General features: G+C 39.6%; 1 protein-coding gene across 1 annotated transcript in view; it reads right to left on the reverse strand.

Annotated features, from left to right (window-relative positions):
- Positions 1 to 468: 468 nt before the first annotated feature.
- Positions 469 to 18,363, reverse strand: part of LOC146657074 (netrin receptor UNC5D-like) — a 289,291-nt gene continuing 271,396 nt past the window's right edge. Inside the window, exons 15-17 of the mRNA XM_085424935.1 lie at positions 15,119 to 15,283; positions 12,424 to 12,602; positions 469 to 5,661 (exon numbers count right to left, since the gene is read on the reverse strand). Coding sequence (XP_085281061.1) covers positions 5,400 to 5,661; positions 12,424 to 12,602; positions 15,119 to 15,283 — 606 coding nt within the window. The 3' untranslated portion in view covers positions 469 to 5,399. The remainder of the gene's footprint in view (positions 5,662 to 12,423; positions 12,603 to 15,118; positions 15,284 to 18,363) is intronic.

Consider the following 18,363-nt stretch of genomic DNA (forward strand, 5'->3'; position numbering starts at 1 on the left):
ACATCGTGATTGTCATTTGTCAGCCTTTTCAGCTCCACAAACCTAAAACAGTGCAGATGACACATTTGGTGCAGAGCCCACAACTCAGCAAATACTACATGTTACAGACTCTGACCCGCAATGTCGCTGGGGATAAAATAAATAAATAAATAAGTAAATACGAAAGCCAAACTATATTCTCCTGAATAAACATGTACACTCAAGCTGAACACTTTAGAGAATACAAATCTGACATTTTCCCCCCGGCACCTCGTAGACTGCTTGTTTCAGTTTGGTTACATCAACAAAAAATAAAGCAATGCCTGCAAGCACAACCCCTTCATTTTCATCACAACTACAGTCCCCTAGAGAGGAGGGTATTACTGTCACCCACCAACCCCCCAGTGTGTTGAATCATCCCATGTGCATTAGCCAACGGAAAAGGAAAAATAACTTGAGACAAGTTGATCTTTCAACTGTACATTTATTTCCAAAAGGCTGCATATACATTTGCAAATTCTACTGTACAGAAAACATCCAAAATGTCCATAATTATAGATACAGTATACCGCAAAGCTGCCCTGGCATTACCAAACATAGCTGTTCAGCACTAGAAAAGCTCTGCAGCCTATTCATTATTATAATCTTAAATACTTTTTTCAACTTATATCTTTAATGTAAGTCAGTATGATTAATTGTTCTTTTTTTTTTATCCCCATCTGTACTTTACAAACATTCACCATTTACAGTAGTTAAACAAGGCACAAGAATAGTGATATGAAGCCGAAGGCCATGCGTGAAGCAGGAAAGAGCATCGGACCAACCAACTCAGGTGACGGGAAGTCATGGATGCAACAGTGAAGGTTTTGTCTCATGAAACAGGGTTAGTCTTACACCAAAGCATTATACACAGTGAAAATATGTTTGTGTAAGAGTGTGTATGAGCTCACTTATCAAAGAACTGAATTTCAACGTGTCAATGGGATACAGTAGACACAGCTGATACACATCCAGGATGAAGGTGCACGTTGAGTTTGCTTGTGTGTACCACACAGACAAGATGCTCTTGATGCGACATAAGCCACCGCTAAGCATTACAAAAGCACACGTTTCCTTTTCTGACACTCCACTTGTAGGAATGAAAAGCAAACTCCAGTTAGTCACAATTAAAAGATAAAAAAAAGACAAACAAAAGATTACCTTTCATATTCTTCACTTCACAAGCTTCAATTACAGAATAAATGAATTGAAACTGATTACAAATGCATAGAAATGATGCAGGGAAATAAAAGCGGATGGATGTAACCTTTCACATGTACAGTGCCAGCGGTGTATTCCAGGTGACCATATAAGTTGTGATGAACCACCGAGCAAGAGTTTGTTTCCCTCTCTTTGTTGCAAAAATAGTCAAGAAAATTGAACTTAGATGAAAAATGCTGAAGGACTAGATTCACAGGTAGGGAACTGTCTATGTACCTTGATCAAAAAGTATCAGCACCTGGACCATAAAAATCATTTGGTTAGTCTTCTCTTCTGCTATTCTTAGACTGCTGTGTGGAACTGCTATTAGTTGTACCCAGCATGAACAGGAGATCAGCTAGTTTTTGATTTTTAGGGGCTGAATCCCAGTGTTTTCCCAGTTAGTATATCTGTAACTTTGTCAAATAATAATTGATTTGGTTATTATTTAGTTACAGTAATGTAAGCAATATAGTATTGCCTGTTGTGTTGTTGTATAACAGTGGCAGTGGTTGATCTTCACTTGTTGCATCAGACCAATTTTGTACTTGCTAAAGACAGGGCGATAAAGAGCTGAAAATGGTTCAGTTGTTATAATGAAGAATTCGTTGTTTTCCTTTTCCTGGTACAAAAGGCTGAATAAATAAACAACAAAAAACAGCATTTATAGTGCCTCAGTCATTTAGTTTATCTATAGCCAACATTTTATTATTCTGAGTAGGCTAACATCTATAACTCTGTATGTTTTAGTAATACCAATGAATGTCAATGCTGGGGATTGGTCTGAGATTCTATTTTGTTCATTTTTATCCAAATCTGTTACTGTTACTAAATTTCACTATGCATTATAATGTAGAGGTTAAAAATGACCCATTTTCTGTTTCTCTGTCTTGAAAATGAAAATTTGAAGAGTTGGTATTTGATTGAATGCTGAAATGTAGCCTTACTGGAAAGTGGCATGCTTATTTTCAAATAAAACCAACACACAGTTACAGTACATTTAATGGTTATTGTCACATTAGCGTTCAAAGATCATGTTACAGGAAAAAACACAAACAAACAAAAAACCTTTCATCTAAAATATTCAGCTACAGTGTTCTTCCCAGTAAATCTACCTTCGCTCTAAATTGTGTTCAAATTTGCTTTTGGATAGAAACCTAGCTATAGCACACTCAAAATTGCACACTGTGTGTCTTTGTCCTGATAATGATTTAAGAGTTGAAACAGGTCAAATCTGACATGTTTTAAGGGACCAAATGCTAAACATCTGAATTATACCCATACTTAACTCCACTCTACTTACCTGTAAGTATACCAAACACACATTTTTGTATATTAGCTTTTCAGGTTAGCTTAAAATCGCCAGATTATATTGTAGTTTTGTATTTTCTTTCTTTTTTTCTTTTTTTTCATTTCTGACTTGTGTCATTGTTCTTTCCAGTTTAGTTTTTATTAGTTTCAGTCTTTTTAATTATTATTGTATGTATGGTATATGCGAAAGGCATGATTTAGAAAAATCAGTGCTGATAAGCAAAAAAAAAAATAAGTTTTTCTAATAAAAACACAGAGTTTTTGGAAAGCAGATGACTCATACAGACATCCAAATCCAAAACCAAATCTATCAATGTTTCAAGTTATGATAATAAATTTTATCAAGCTGACAAATAAAAACTAAGAATATTGCATTTATCTGGATTCTTTTTTAGTTTCAAATTTCAGATAATCATTTCAGTTAGTTTGATTTTTACCCTCACAAGTCCAGATTTATATTTTGATTTTGGTTAACAAAAATGTTTATCTCGTTTTATTTTTAGGTTTAGTTTTGTTTAAGTATAATATTGATAATAGCAATATTACCAACCTTCTGGTCTACATGTCCACATTACGTTTTATTTTACATAAAACAATAAAAATGTATCACCCACTCTGACTTTTTAATGCTGCCTCTGCAAACAGTCTAAAAGCACACAAAACCTGGCAATTAGTTTTTTCAAAATAAAGTACATTTTCTTTTGCCAACTTTTTATCAAAGTTAAATTAAAGTTAGATTTCCATACAGTTAGCGTGAGGCCTGTAAAACTGTAAAATCATAAGCTAATGTTGACAACAGGATGTTTTCAGAAAAATTCAATATAGGTGCCGGTTGGGCTGTTCCATTCGCCTGCTCTCTGTGTTACCTCATTGTATTTTGTTTTTATATCAGCCAAATGTTTTTTGGGTAGATTTATGTCTGATTTATAAAAGTTGTACAAAAACAGCTCCCACAAGTCTCACCAACAAGTCTAGGTAATATATTATAACTTAAAGTCACTTAAGACCTTAAACAACCTTTTAGATATGTGTGATAAGTGTTTAGTTTGGTTAAAATTCAGGTCTGTTTTCCCCTCCTGCCATCATTCAACTATTCTAACCTTCCACTACAGCTCCACTCTTGTCACTTGCTGGCACTCTTCTGTTTCAGTATAAATTAGTGAGACTCTCGGTGGAATTTTTCATTGCTAGGCGTAGAGCAAAGGACATTCCGTTCACCAGGGTTGCAGACAGAAATCTCAGTGGCACATATCAGAAAATTCTAACCTGAAAGTTCACGGCTAGAGACTGCCAGGAGTACGTGCGAAAATATAATTTTGCATAATTTGGCCTTATTCACCCAGCATGCACCTCTCTGGCAAGGTGAAGGTTGTTATGAGACCCGCTGTGATTTCACTCATACAAATATCTCCGCTGCAAGAACACTGGGTGTTGTTTTTGAATATATCTGATGTAAAAAATACATCAGATATATTCATCAGAAACGTTTCTCCCACAAAACGCTACGTCCAGATGAACAGAATCAACTTTTGGAGATAAAAAGTACTTAATTGAACCTTGAATTAAGAGTCTTAAATAATTACAAAAACACTTTTCTACAAACACCAGCTAAAGCTCTGACAGCTTCAACCTTAGTGTGTGTTCAAATATAAAGATGAGGGGTTAACATTTCAATCTATTCTGACCTGGAGGTCATCAAAAGTTTCACTTACCATTACCTCACATGACTATGACATTTTCCCTTATTCCCTCAGCATGGCGTAGGATTTATATACCTTATATACTGTTACTGTATGTTATATATGTCTGACACTGTCTGTATTCCTTTGTTGTTTTTTGAATAATATGAAAATATGTGACCTCTACAGCCGCGAAATGTCAGTGTGGTGTGTGAGTTGTGTACTTGTGTGGGTGGGTGGTAGACATGGGGGCAGCTGGGTGTGTCAGGGCCTGATATGAGGTCTGTGTGACGGGTGTTAATGGTGGGAAGTGGATGATAAGACGTAGCGATGACCTCTCCGCGGTGCCAGGAAATGATGTTTTACAGCTTCCTCCCTCTCTATCTGCCGCAGGAGGCAACTGTAATGAATTGTAATGCCACGGTTAGAAATCTCACTCTGCCACATTACGCCACAACCAACGGCTCGTTTTCTTTCTTACTTTTTTTCCGAGTACAACTGGGGATGATATATTTATGATTATTTTTTGCATAAATGATCACATAAGTGCTAAAATTTCAGTTTTGGGATTTTTTTTTTTTTTTAAATAAAACCAGGTGATTTTGAAGATACCTGCCTTGAAAGTTCACTATCACAACATTTAAGCAATCAGGAGCTTCCCATTAAAATATAACAGTGGACATTAAAAGAAAAGAAAAACTAGCTTTTAAGTCCTTTTTCATTTGTTGACACGGGAAGGGGAGTGTCAGATCAAACATAGGTGACTAACATTACGCCACAGTTGTATCATCTTATTTGCATATTCAGACTTATATGCAAGCGTGTGGACTGCTGGAAAAGGAGCTCCCTTCTCCTCTAACGCGGGTTCAGACAATAGCAGACACAAAGGGGAATAAATTCACATCAACCTAAATTAAAAGAAGTTAGAAACAAACAGAAAGGACTGAGTGGAAAGGCAGACAAAGATTTACAGTCCAGCCTCAGACGGGTTCTTAAAAGAGAGGGGCAGATCCACAGCAGGTGCCAGCTCACCTCGACCTGTTGTGATCGGTCGCCGTGTTGAACACTGGCACCGTCTACTCACCTCGTGACCTTCTACTGCACCGCCGCAGTGTGTTGTCCATCACTGACTGTGTGTGTACACAGATATATACGTCAGTCTGTCAGTTTTTACTGGCTCTCTCTCCTCTCTCAGCCCGTGTATTCAGAAGCGCAGTCCTCTGTATTCTGACTGGTTAGTCTGCCTGTTCCGTACAGACTGCTTGCTTCTATGTGAATGGAGTCAGATTCGCACTCGTCCTGGTCCTTGGGGGAACTTTTGGAGTGGATCTTTCCAATCTCCTCCAGGGCACTGGCTAGAGAGTCAAGGTCAGAAGTGTCCTGGTGACGAGCCTCCCACAGGCTTAGTATGACTGCAGACGGACTCCGCTGCTTTGCAAAATACCCCAGGTTTCTGTAGAGGAGCACATACAGGAACATGAAAGTAACTGTTTAATTACAGATGCCACATACAAGGAACTTGCAAAAGAAAACAAATGTTTTAATGACTTTATCAGGTGGTCTTAAAGTTTAAATGTAAATGTGTAAATCTGCTAGTCCATCACTCGTGGTAGTTCGCCTGCTTCCTATGTGCACACATGCTACAGGAGTCCTTACACAATATGACTTTTCATTGCACAACCAGTTAACCAGAATCTACATATAAAACTGTATGCTTGTCACTGTGTGCCTATTGGTTAGTCGCTAGTAACAGTCACCTACATAACACTGTAAGATATTTAAGGCCCCATCAACTGTCAATCAAATGGTGAGAAAGGTTTCACTTGGGAGACACCCACTTCATGTTACTAACAAGTATTTTGCCTGATTGCGCAACAAATCATTGAATTTCACTGACATTCCTCTGTCGTTACATCATTGCTGCTCTCCTTTTTGTGCACACCCCGCCTAACTTTAAAATCATGGAAAATGATCATTATGTTCTGCAGAAGCACTTACTCAGGTTCAGCTAGCTGATGCATGCCCACAGTAGAGGTTCACGTCAGCTCTTTTTTTAAGCCTACTGTATCCACACACATGAATTAGCACAACATTTCTTGAATGCTGTGATGGAATCAGCAGAGATGCTAATCATGTCGCGATGATGGATTGGACTGTTACTGAGGCTATAATCTTGCCAAGACCCCAGTCACATAGACCTAGTGACTGATTGGTGACTGCCTGGCAACCTGGTTGCTAGGGGGGGAAATGTATTTCCTTAAAAGCTGCAAGTAGCTGCTGTGCAGGAATCATGCAGGAATAAAGACAAGTTAGTGTCCCCCTAGTAACCAGCTAGGGAAAAATTTGTGTTCTTTAACTGGCTGGCAACCAATTGGGAAATACAGGGTGCTTTCAGTATATGGAAGCAGTATATGTAAGAGGAATAAAGAAGAGGCATATGGTGCTGCAGCAAAAGTTGGTACAGAACATCCCAATTGTCTGTTAACATTCAGCAACTACTTGTGGTTGTGAAACTGTGAATAGTGTGATGCAAATAACAAACTGAGACCATTTGCCTTCAAAGCAAATGATCTGGTTTCAGCAGTGAGGAATAACTTTAACCAGCAAGCTCCAAAAACCACTCACCAACATGCGCAGAGGATGCCTAACTTGCATGGAAAAACATTTTTGATCTTTCGAAGCAGTTTCTAATTTATCAGACTTGATTGGTGAGCAGTCTTTTGGTCTTGTGACCATAAAAATTAATGCTGAGGCTTTTTCCCTGTTCCCTATCATACACCTAAAATAACTAGCTTCTTGAAGAGTTTAGTCCAGACTGGCAGGGCTATAGCAGTGCCACTGACATTAAAGTGATCCGTTTTTGTGTAAAGTGTTTGCTGCCCTTAAAGAACGAGAAGAAAGACGTCTGTTTCAAGCAACGTTTAGAAATGTGTCTCTGTCTGCCTCCCCCTCATCACTGCAGGCTTGTTTTGGACAGTAAAGGTTAGCAGCTAACGAGCGAGACTAGAGTGAAGGCACAGCAGCATTTTGAACTTTTAAAGAGCCTTAAAAAAGTTAGAAATGAACTCTGTAAGAAAGATCTTCTGTATCTACTGTTCCGGCTTCATGTCGTTTACCAGCTATTGAGAACATGAAACTGGAAATTTCAAAGCAATGTGACATGTATTTCAAATCATATTTTATTTCACAATGAAATCTGTTCCTAGAAGGGCACACCTGGGCATTGTGCGCGTGACTTCAGTGGGGTCTTAAACAGTCTTCAACTAAACTCCGCTTACTGTTTTTTGCAATTTTGTGGGAAATCACAAGTCAGCTGGCTGCTATTAATTTTAAAGTGACTGCTATTTTTCTACATTACGTATGCCTGTGAATGGAGCTTCACTGCAAATGCACTGGAACCCACGTTTATGACAGATGTGAGAGTACAGCCTCAAAAGACGTGAGATCACATTAAAAAAAGAGTAACTCATGTGGACGTCTGAGTATTTATTTACTGACGTCAGAGGTAAAGCTGTCCACTTTAAAGCTGTGTTTAAGGTTTACAGTTTGAATTGAGGAATACAAAAACTTGACTGATCCAGAGCTGGAACGGACATCTGAACCTTTGCTGGCAAAGCAGAAAAAGCAACAAGGACCTTTGACCACGTTATACACATCGAAAGATGAAGCTGCCAAGAGTAGCTTTGTGATTTCACAAATTCACAAAAACAACTATAACTCGTTCTCTGATGGGGAGATTGTCAAAGAGTGTTTGATGGACTCTGCTGCACTAATACGCCCTGAGAAAAAAAACATTTGGAATATGCCCCTCTCCAGGTGAACCATAATAAGATGGATCAAGGACAGTTTGGGAAAGTTGGAGCTTCAGTTGAATACTAAAGCGGACAATTTTGACTTTTTCTCCTTGGCTCTGTGATGTCCGTGATATAGCCCATTTCAGCCGATGGTTGTCCAAGTCAGGCAAAATGTTGAACTTTTGAAATGATGCAAGATAAAGTAAACCTGGAACTGAAAATTGGTACTTTTGCATTGTTTTAAACACCAGGAGGTGTTGTTTAAGTCAGTATAACTGCTGTACCTGTATTCTTCTCTCAAAAAGGAGAACTCACATCCACACATAAGGAGACATGATCCAGAAGATGTTGGTTCTCTCGGATCTACTTTCATATGTGAACAAGCATTCTCAGTGATGAAGTTTAACAAACCCACATTAAGGGCCTGTCTCAGTGATGGCCACATGTATTTCCACCTCAGGCATCAAATCTGACTTGAGCCCCGGTGTTCCAACCCAAATAGATTTCTTCCATTGTTCTTCAGTCTGCATGCCAAAGTATCCTTGGGCAAGATGCTGTGATCTTAAGCAAAGTATTAAGATACTAACCTTCACACTCTCCGATGTGTTTATTAGAGTGTGAATGTTCTCACTTGTTTGTACTTGTATGAATGGGTGTGTAAGAGTAAATGAGGCGTGTTGTATAAAATGCTTTGAGTGCTCAAGTAGAGTAGAAAAGTGCAGCAGTATACTAGAAGCAGTCTATTTGCTTTGTACAAAGTTTGAAGTCTTTAACTTTGGCAAAAACATGCACAGTTGTTTCTGGCACTGCTGATTAAATATTGGTAAAATGTTGACATTTTTAGGTAGAGATAGGATTAATAGAGTTCTTATCTTGACAGAAATTCTTGTGCCTTTTCCACGGTGCACTAAGAAGTGCAAAAAACAAATGGAAGTAGAAACAAAAACACTGTGTGTAGAGTTAAAGAGAGCAAAAACTTAATGGAAATAAAAAAAAGCTCAACCACTAAACAGCTACTGAAAAGAGATAAGAACAAAAGTATGAAACATAAGCATAAATCTTAATATCATTATATACAGTAATTGAAAAAGGCAGGAAGTAGCACAGTGTGGGTTAAATTTTTCAAATGTCAGAAAAGGGAGGATTTATACTCTCCCTGTTTCCCAACATCCACTCTATTAGTAGTTTGTAAATAAATATAGGTACTAATGAACAGACCTGTGTTCAGCTAATTCGTCCCAGTTTCTCATGTTGCCCACCCCTGTTCAAGGGACAGCAGACCATTACAAGGTATTTCATAACGGTCATTGCTGCAAATCTTTGATTTGTTTATTGTTAGCTGACTGTGCATTTACACATTATTTAAGGTGAATTTTTAAGAAATGGCAAGAAGAACCCGTATCCGTGCTACTCTACAGAGTACTCTGAGAAATCCATCGTGGCCTGTCATAAAATGCTGAGTTCAAACCTGTGATTTACCATCAATGTTTTTCATCTTTTGTTAGTTTCTTTGCATTTTGTCCTGTCGGGCTGTGTCTACTTTTATTTGTCTTTGTTGTGACTTCTTCTCTTATTTTGATAACTGTAGACCTTTTGCTGTTTTTACTTCCTGTCCTTGTCTGTTTTCCCTCCACTGCAGTAATGACTACCCCGCCTTGATTGTTTTCACCTCTGTTAATTAGCTCCATCTGTTCCCAATTATTCCCCCTCCCTCTCCCCCAGGTTGCCTGTTTGTTCTCCTTTTGGCTCCCAGGTTTACATTTAAGTGATGTTTTCCTTTGCAGATGACATCATCTTTTATTTAAATGTTTCAAAATCTGAATGCAAATACAGTGCACGTAATATGTTGATGAAAATGACCAAGACAAAAATTTTACATGGTCATTCCAACTGCTCTTACACTTTATAGTTGTGTTTTAATACAAAAACACCAATTTAGGCCTGCATGACTGGGGCTACGGTGATTAATTTCACAGTGACTGCCAGCAACTGCTCACACCTGAGTGGAAAACACTGAATTTTCCCTAGCCACCAGAAGCTGCCAAGTAAACTTGGGACAAAAAAATAAGAACATTTGTGTTTGGTTGATTATTTCTTTGTTGTAACAATGCTTCTTGCCAAGAAATCTGATACTGTTGGAAAGCCAGCTTATTTCCCTCAAATAGTGCCAGACTTGTAAGGAGGATGTATTTGTGGGTTGAGCAGCAGACCTGAGTATGTGGGTTGCATCAATGAAAAACTTGCAACATTATCTCTGCCACTGCTAAACAGCTTATTCTGCTATTGGCTCCTGTTCGGTGCTGTTTATTGGATTGGATGATTGAAGTCCGAAGACACAAGACATATTGGCAGTTTAATCATTTATTAATTTAATAATTTACCAAAAAGGAGCCTCAGCAGAGTTCAGAAGAACCCTGGTCACGAGCTTGATCACACACTTCTGAGGGACTTCTGGCACATGCAGAATCAAACCAATCAATTGCATATAATAAAACAGTTAAACCTTGGCCAATAACCTCAGTAAATTCTTTTTGTTTATTTTCCCTGTATATCAGGTTAATTCAACTTAGTTTCATCTTGTGGTTCTGAAACCACTGTTTTAGGACCCTGGTTATGGAATCCACTAAAAAAACAATAGTTACCTATAATGGCCCCAAAATTGATCGTTTAAAATCCTAATATTAAACCCATTTGGGTCATTGAATCCCCTTTATTTGACTCTTAGAAAATCAGAATACTGAGTGCTAACTGTAAATTAATAGAACTAAAGAGTGTCTCGCTGCAGTAAACAACCATCTGCTTTTCCATGTACCTAGAATGAAAAGTTCGACCCTTTAAGAATAAATTACCACCGCAAGTGATTACCACTGAACAGAGTTTGCTTTATATTTCATTCTCAGCTTCTGCCAAAGGAAAGGAAAACTAAAGCTTGTTGCCATGCCAATACAGTACAATGCCTTTGTGTCTCACTGAGCAGGGAGTCCATCTGGGGGCAGTGTTTCACTGCCGCTGTGTGGTTCTTCACAAGAGACACAACAGCAAGCAGCACAAAAAAACCGCAACGATTGGTCACATCAGGCTCAGTTCAAAGCTGCCCAACTTGGAGAGGAAAGCTTATCTGGATAATTTAGAAATCCCAAAAGACTCTTAGATAGCAGCATCTCATGAATCATGCACTTAACAGGAGATCATAGCTGACACCAGCTAAGGCCAAGCAAAGACAACAACTGGGCCAGGGAAATAAGAGTGCAGCGTCTCATCAAAAATGCATATTTGTGTTTGGGAGAAGAAAAAAATCAGCTAAGAAGTAAGTGGTCAGAGTGACAGAAATGTTGGAGGCTCACTGGATTTCGCACTGTTTATGTTTCAAAAGTAGAGTGGATGTAGGTGTCAGAGTGTGTATGATGTTCCACAGCATCCCACAGTCAGTTACACCACGTGCCATACAGTTAAACAATCAGCCGTCTCTCTTGATGCTCAGGGAGCATGAGCAACCTGAAGCTACATTCAGCAGCTTATCAACACCCACAGGAGTCTTATCACTGTCATCAGCAGTGTTGGTCAAGTTACTTGAAAAAAGTAATCAGTAACTAATTACTGATTACTTCCCCCCAAAAGTAATCCCATTACTTTACTGATTACTTATTTTCAAAAGTAATTAGTTATTAGTTACTTAGTTACTTTTTAAAAACATGATTTACAACCTGAATAGGTGATAAAGCGATAGATCTTTCAGCCCAATTCTACTTTTTCTGCATAATCCATCATATAAAATGTAATCAAATGGAAAAATTCTCTTTTTAAATTTTTTTTTATCAGTTTTAATCTTTTAACTTTATGCATCAAGCAAACATTAAATTATATGCAACATTCTGTGACTGGAAGAAATTTGTTTAACATTTAAATTATTTTCTGCACATTCCAGCACATAAAATAAAATAGGTTTTTGTGTTTACACTCAGTCTTTCAAATAGATGCAAGTAAAACACAGCAGAAAATAAATGAAATCAAAGACTCAGCAGTCGTGTTGCTCTATTTTCACCTGTTTAGCAGGAGTGGGGGCGGGCGGATGTTTGCCCTGGTGCAGGTGTGCCGCATCGGTGGGTGGAAGAATCCGCAAGTTTCTCTGTGAATTGCCCATTCCAAGGCAGCGTACTCGGTGCTTGCTCGGAAGTTTAGGGTTTTTTTCACTGTAAAAATAAGTTTTCTTCCCACGCAGTGAACAGTGGACGCTAATGTTTTTGTCACTTTTTACGGAATCAAACTCAAAGTAAGGTCAGTACTTCCACGCTTTACTTGAAAACTAATCGGATTACCCATCTCTGGTCATCAGCCTGTGTTCATTACAGAGGGGGCACACACACACACACACACACACACAGATCATGCGGCCTCAAAGAGGATGCACATCATACACTCACCGATCTAAGTGGAGCTTTTGGGCTAAGAGTTGCCAGTCCTTGCCCTTGGCGTTGGCAGTGTCGAAGGTGGCACAGATCCTCTGGCGGATGGACAGGGGGATTTTGAAGGCCTTGGGCCCCGTCTGGGACGTGATGGTGCAGTCTGTCTGCATAAAAAATGGAACTGACTCCTTTTCGGTCTGGAGGAACAGAACAGAAGCAGACTAATCAGACCAGGGCCAGAGAGGATTTGCAACTCTGCAAATAGTTGAGGTTTACTGGGTCAGGACCCTTCGGACAATATTTTTACACATTAAAAGATCAGTAAACAGACTGTAAGCCAATGAGACAAAAGTGATTGGTGTATGGGGGTACTTCTCAATCTGTGGATTCCTGTGGCCTGTGGATCAAACCATGAAAACCATCTTTTAAGCCTACATGTGGACAGTTTAAGGAGTATCAGTTTTCTGTGGCCTCATTCTCATTTTCATTTGACCATACCAAGATTTCAGATTTAATAAAAAATTTTTTTTTTTACCAGAACAGAATAAAAGTTACGTCCATCCAAATAAAATGGATGGAGGTGTGAAAAAAATGCTGTCATAACACAGGGGGCAGTAGTGCTGCATTTGACTGCCTCTGTGAACTAAACTTGGAGAAGAAGAAGAAGAGGAAGAAGACAGCACACTGACACAAGAATGCCTTACTGAGTTCACAGTCTGGTTTCTGCTCAGTGAGTGCTGAGGTCATAACTTGAAACATATTGCTGGATTGTGATCTATAAATAAAACACGTTAAAATCTTGCTGTGTGCTGTTTTCTTCTTTGTGTGTCTTCTGCACATGCCCAGTGGAAGAGTTGCCTGCACTGGTTCAAATGTGGATGCAAGCCAGCATTACTAACATAGCACACAAAGTTAGTTATCACAAAGTCGAGTCAAGATACGAGCACCGTAACATAAAACAGCATGTGATTAATCATGATCATGGACAGTTAATATGTTTTTTTTTATCACAATACTAAAGCTTAGAGAATAGTAAAATGGCTTTAAAACACTTGGAAGCCAACAGGAAGAAAAACGAGGATTCTGTAATTTTTATTTTATTGGTCAGTTTCTAAGAATCTGAGGATAGGTGTCACTGCTGCGTTTAAAGTAATTAAAACTAATTTAAATCAAGTCAAATTTAATGTGGAAGTCCTGAAATTTTTTTAAATATGTTAAACGTGGGCAGCACGGTGGCACGGTGGTTAGCACTGTTGCCGCACAGCAAGAAGGTCCTGAGTTCAATTCCACCATCAGGCCGGGGTCTTTCTGTGTGGAGTTTGCATGTTCTCCCCGTGTCTGCGTGGGTTCTCTCCGGGTACTCCGGCTTCCTCCCACCGTCCAAAGACATGCAGCTTGTGGGGATAGGTTAATTGGATAATCCAAATTGTCACTAGGAGTGAATGTGAGTGCGAATGGTTGTCTGTCCCTGTGTGTTGGCCCTGCGACAGACTGGCGACCTGTCCAGGGTGTACCCTGCCTCTCCCCCTATGACAGCTGGGATAGGCCCCAGCGCCCCCCGCGACCCTGAAAAGGAGAAGCGGAAGTGAGTGGATGGATGTTAAAAGTGCAGTAGACAAGCCTTAACCATGAAATTACTTGTGGCAGCAGTTATGAAACCTTTGGGGGAAAAGCAGGATTGATTGCCCTGTGAGAGAGAGCTCATAAGCAACGTTCAGTTGGTATTCTTTTTAACTGGATCTTTCACAAAACCAGTTTACTCATTAACCTAATATAGGCAAGCGATTTAAAAGGAAAGCAGTGTGCTGTTTGAGCTCTGTTACTAATATAATATCATTGAGTCCTCTCCTTCCATTTAGGTCTAACAGCATATAGTTGGAGTAACATTATAACATCTATGTCTTTTTACAGACTTTCGGCAATCCTGAGATAATGTAGCAAGATTTGGATGGATTGAGTATGGTTCGCTCTGGTGCAAAGAAGTGGTAAAGCTGTTTTCAATGATATCCGTTCAACATGGTGGCCCCGCATTGTAAAACATGCTGCAGACCTCTGGAAACGCCTGTTTGCTGTATTTACCAAACTGAAACCGCTGATGTTTTGAATTCAACACATCACACCTATAAAAGCTTTTTTTTCTTCTTCCTGTCTGACAAACTCCACTAATCATCAAGGCAAAATTTAATCAAACCATAAAAAGTCATTGTAAATAATATTTCACGTCTGACTGTGACTTTTATTAGTACTGGTGGCCTTGAGGTAGGACAAGCGCATTTGTGACTGGTTGTGGAAAAAGCAGTTGGGTGAAATCAATGAGCAGCACTCTCTTCTGCCTTAACAGCAACTGCCAAGGTGCTCTTGAGTGAGTATTCCTGACTCCTAGCTGCTCCGGTGGAGCTGTTCAGCAGCTGATAGAAAGCTGTTGTTACAGCAGGCAGCTCCCAGGTGTTGGTGTATGTGAACGTGAAGGCGGCTATTTGCCGGAACATGCGTCCTCTTGGACAAACAGAGGTTAAAAAACACAGAGCAAATGCACCAAACAGCTGGATCTTGTTTTTGGAAAGAAGGGAAGGAAGAGTGCTCTCCTCGCTCTATTAATACACAGCTCAAGCTCAGGAGAGCTGGTCCTGCTCTGGTGTACACACTCCAGGAAGGTTACAAAAAGGTTGAGTGAAAAAAGTGAAACACCCTCCCCACAGCTTCAGAGCCTCACCTCGGCCACAGCCGTATAGACCTGCAGAATCTGCTCATGGCCTTTGACCTGGCGCACGCTGATTTTGCAGGAGAGCTGGGCGGTGACAGGGCTGTATCTCTCCAGAGAGAAGGCACAGTACAGGGGCTGCTGGTTGCTGCACCACACTTGGGGGAAGGAGAATTCCTGAGGAGGGAAAAGAGAGAGAATAGATCAGCGACATCACACTCAATGGTCAATATGACCTAACCCAAATTATACATTATGTTAATATAAAACCAAGTGATATTGTATAGTTGATGAAGTGTACAAATATAAACAGTTGTAATTTATCTCTCCTGTTTATCCAATTCAGGGTCACAAAGGAGCTGGAGCCTATTCCAGCTACCATAGGGCGAGAGGTAGGGTACACCCTCACTACTCTATTGCAGGGCTAACACATAGAGACAGACAACCATTCACACCTATGGGTAATTTAAAATCACCAGTTAACCTAACCTTTGGACTGTAGGAGTACCTGTATGTGTGTGTGTGTGTTATCATTCAGTCTATAAACACAACAGCTCAAAAAGTTTTGAATGAATTCTCATTAAACTTTGTAGGAGTATAGAGTGGAGGCATGTTAACAATTCATTAAAATATGGCTTACATCCACCAAGGTCATCAAGGTCAACTCAATGATTCATTGGTCTAAAATTGACAAGAAGCCTTGTAACTTAGAAACTATGATTCTTATGTTAAGTGTGCTGTGTATTGTCAACGCGTAGAACATACTGTATAAGATTGTAATACAACATGTCAGATTTAACCTCTCCTGTAAAGTCAATAGATTAATCCAGTGGTTCCCAAACTTTTTTTGCTAGGCCCCCTTTGTTTTACAAGAAAATTTTTCTCGCCCCTCTACCACGCAAACACATCCTCCCACCACACACACCCATATTTTGTTTTCAAACTTCAATGCGGTTCATTTCCCACCTCAAACATTTAGTAAACAATTAAGCAAATACAAGTAAACTGCAATAAAATCAGGTAGTAATAAAATAAACTACTAACTCTTTAAGCTACGTCCAAACCTACACGGGTATTTTTGAAAATGCAGCTGTTTCAATGCGTTTGGGCCTTTCGTCCACACGTAAACAGTAGGGGTGCAACGATACACAAAATTCACGGTTCGGTTCGGTTCGATACTTTGGTGTCACGGTTCGATATTTTTTCGATAAAAAAAAAATGTTCATGCCTTTTTAATTTGTCATTTATTAAAATTATAAATATATATTTTAACTCAAAAGTACAGTTTTTAAATTTAACCCTAACCCTTGTGCGTGTTTTTTATTTTGACAGCGAATGCGCACCTGCGGACCACTTATGTGCAGCCCTGGTTATTTAGCTCGTCATATTGCAGCCACAGAAATTCTTTTGTCCATGAAACCATAAAGCTGCACTTTCTTTTTGCCTTATAGTCTGATTTGTCATAACTTCTCAGTTTTGTGGTAAGCTTTTCTTTGGCTGTCACTTCTTCACCCTGACCTGTCTTATTTGGCTCAGCAGAACTAAAATATATATCTGTCTGTGAAGGTCATCGTAGTCAAATATAAATCCTGCTGCTTTTACACACGTACTCACATAAGCTCAGCGATTCTCTGCGCGATCAACCTCTCACATGTTTAAGCTTGCTGCGGGAGATTTCACTTGTCATGTTTGCATAGTAAGCTAACGATTAATAAGACTATGTCAGAGGAATTGGTGCACAAATTATCATCACTCACAGATCAGTGCTGTCATTGCAAAGTGAAAGCAAAAAAACAAGCGCAAATTCAAACGCGATTTCAATATGTCACATATTGACAGTGGCTCACCGATGCCAATGACATAATTACCCAGCTACATTTCTGAAAGAATGCAAAAGCATTGACATATATTTTTCCTTCCTGCAATAGCCCGACGGGCAGGGCAGAGATAGATTTTGGTAGCCCGACTGAAAAGATCGCTAGCCCCGGGACGTCGGGCTAGCGATATTGCGAGCCCTGTATCTGATTGAGGAATCACTCATCTTTGGAAAAAGAGAGTTTATTACAGAGAAATGGCTCTTTCCAAAATAAAAGCTATACTATCCGCTTCTTCTGGGCTATATTCTCAGCAGCATATTAAACATATAAGGAGAATCATGTGCTAACAGCTGTCTAAATGACTCGGCTAAAGTTAGTAGCATGCTTGCTTGTTTTTTTTCTGCTTCCACTTGTCTTTGCACTAGGATGATGTCGGTGTAAATGTGCAGTCATATTCGTTGTGTTCCCACTAGTGCTTTCAGGTTAATCTCGTTGAAATGACCTTAACGCCACAACACGGCAAATCTCCGTTAACGAGCTACCGCCAATCGCCCCGTGCATGGGGCTAGACGGCCAACACCTTAACGAGCTAACTGCGCTAACACACTAGCTCCCACCCATGTAATTGAGCATTGCATGGCACATCCAACATACTGTTTTACTTTAGTGCATGACTCGCTTACCTTCAGGGTCATACGTCACATGAAAACCAAAATAATTCCAAACGCCAGATCTGAATGAGGGTGCGGGAGGTCCATGTTGTAAGGAGAGCTTAACTTCTGTCTCGCTAGCTTGCCCTGTGCTCTTCCTTCTGATGATGCTGTCTGTGTTGAGCGCTCAGTGAATCTGCGTTCGACTACTCCGCCTAGGCTGCACTGTCGAGCCTAGGCGGAGTAGTCGAACGCAGATTCACTGAGCGCTCAACACAGACAGCATTGTCAGAAGGAAAGTTCATAAAATAAATTAAAAATTTTGTATTGTTCGATACATATGCATACCGAACCGAAAGCACTGTATCGAACGGTTCAATATCGATACGAATATCGTTGCACCCCTAGTAAACAGCGTTTCAAATCAACGAATATGGAGATTTTGTAAAACTCCTTTTTTGCGTTTACGTGTGGACGAGGAATACAGTTCGTCAAACAATGTCAAGGTATGTGCCTTTTTTCACATCACGCTGTGCGCCACGTTATTGTTTACATGAGATTAATTGCAGAATGTCAGATAGAGGCAAAATACTGTTCATCTGACTATCTGCAGGTTTTACAGGCTTACATATACAAACACAGTTACTATCCTTCCATTTAGAAAGGCAGCGGCGTCACGGTGTGATTATTTTACGTGTAGTTGTTTTTTTCCTGGGTAATAATATTCAACATTGCTATCAATACATTTTTCAAAAAATGCCTCTCTGTGCAAAATGGGTTCAAAAATATA

The sequence above is a fragment of the Rhamphochromis longiceps genome, linkage group LG12 (assembly GCF_057381845.1).
Source record: "Rhamphochromis longiceps isolate RC_006_pf linkage group LG12, R_longiceps_female_GT1.1, whole genome shotgun sequence".
NCBI lineage: Eukaryota > Metazoa > Chordata > Actinopteri > Cichliformes > Cichlidae > Rhamphochromis > Rhamphochromis longiceps.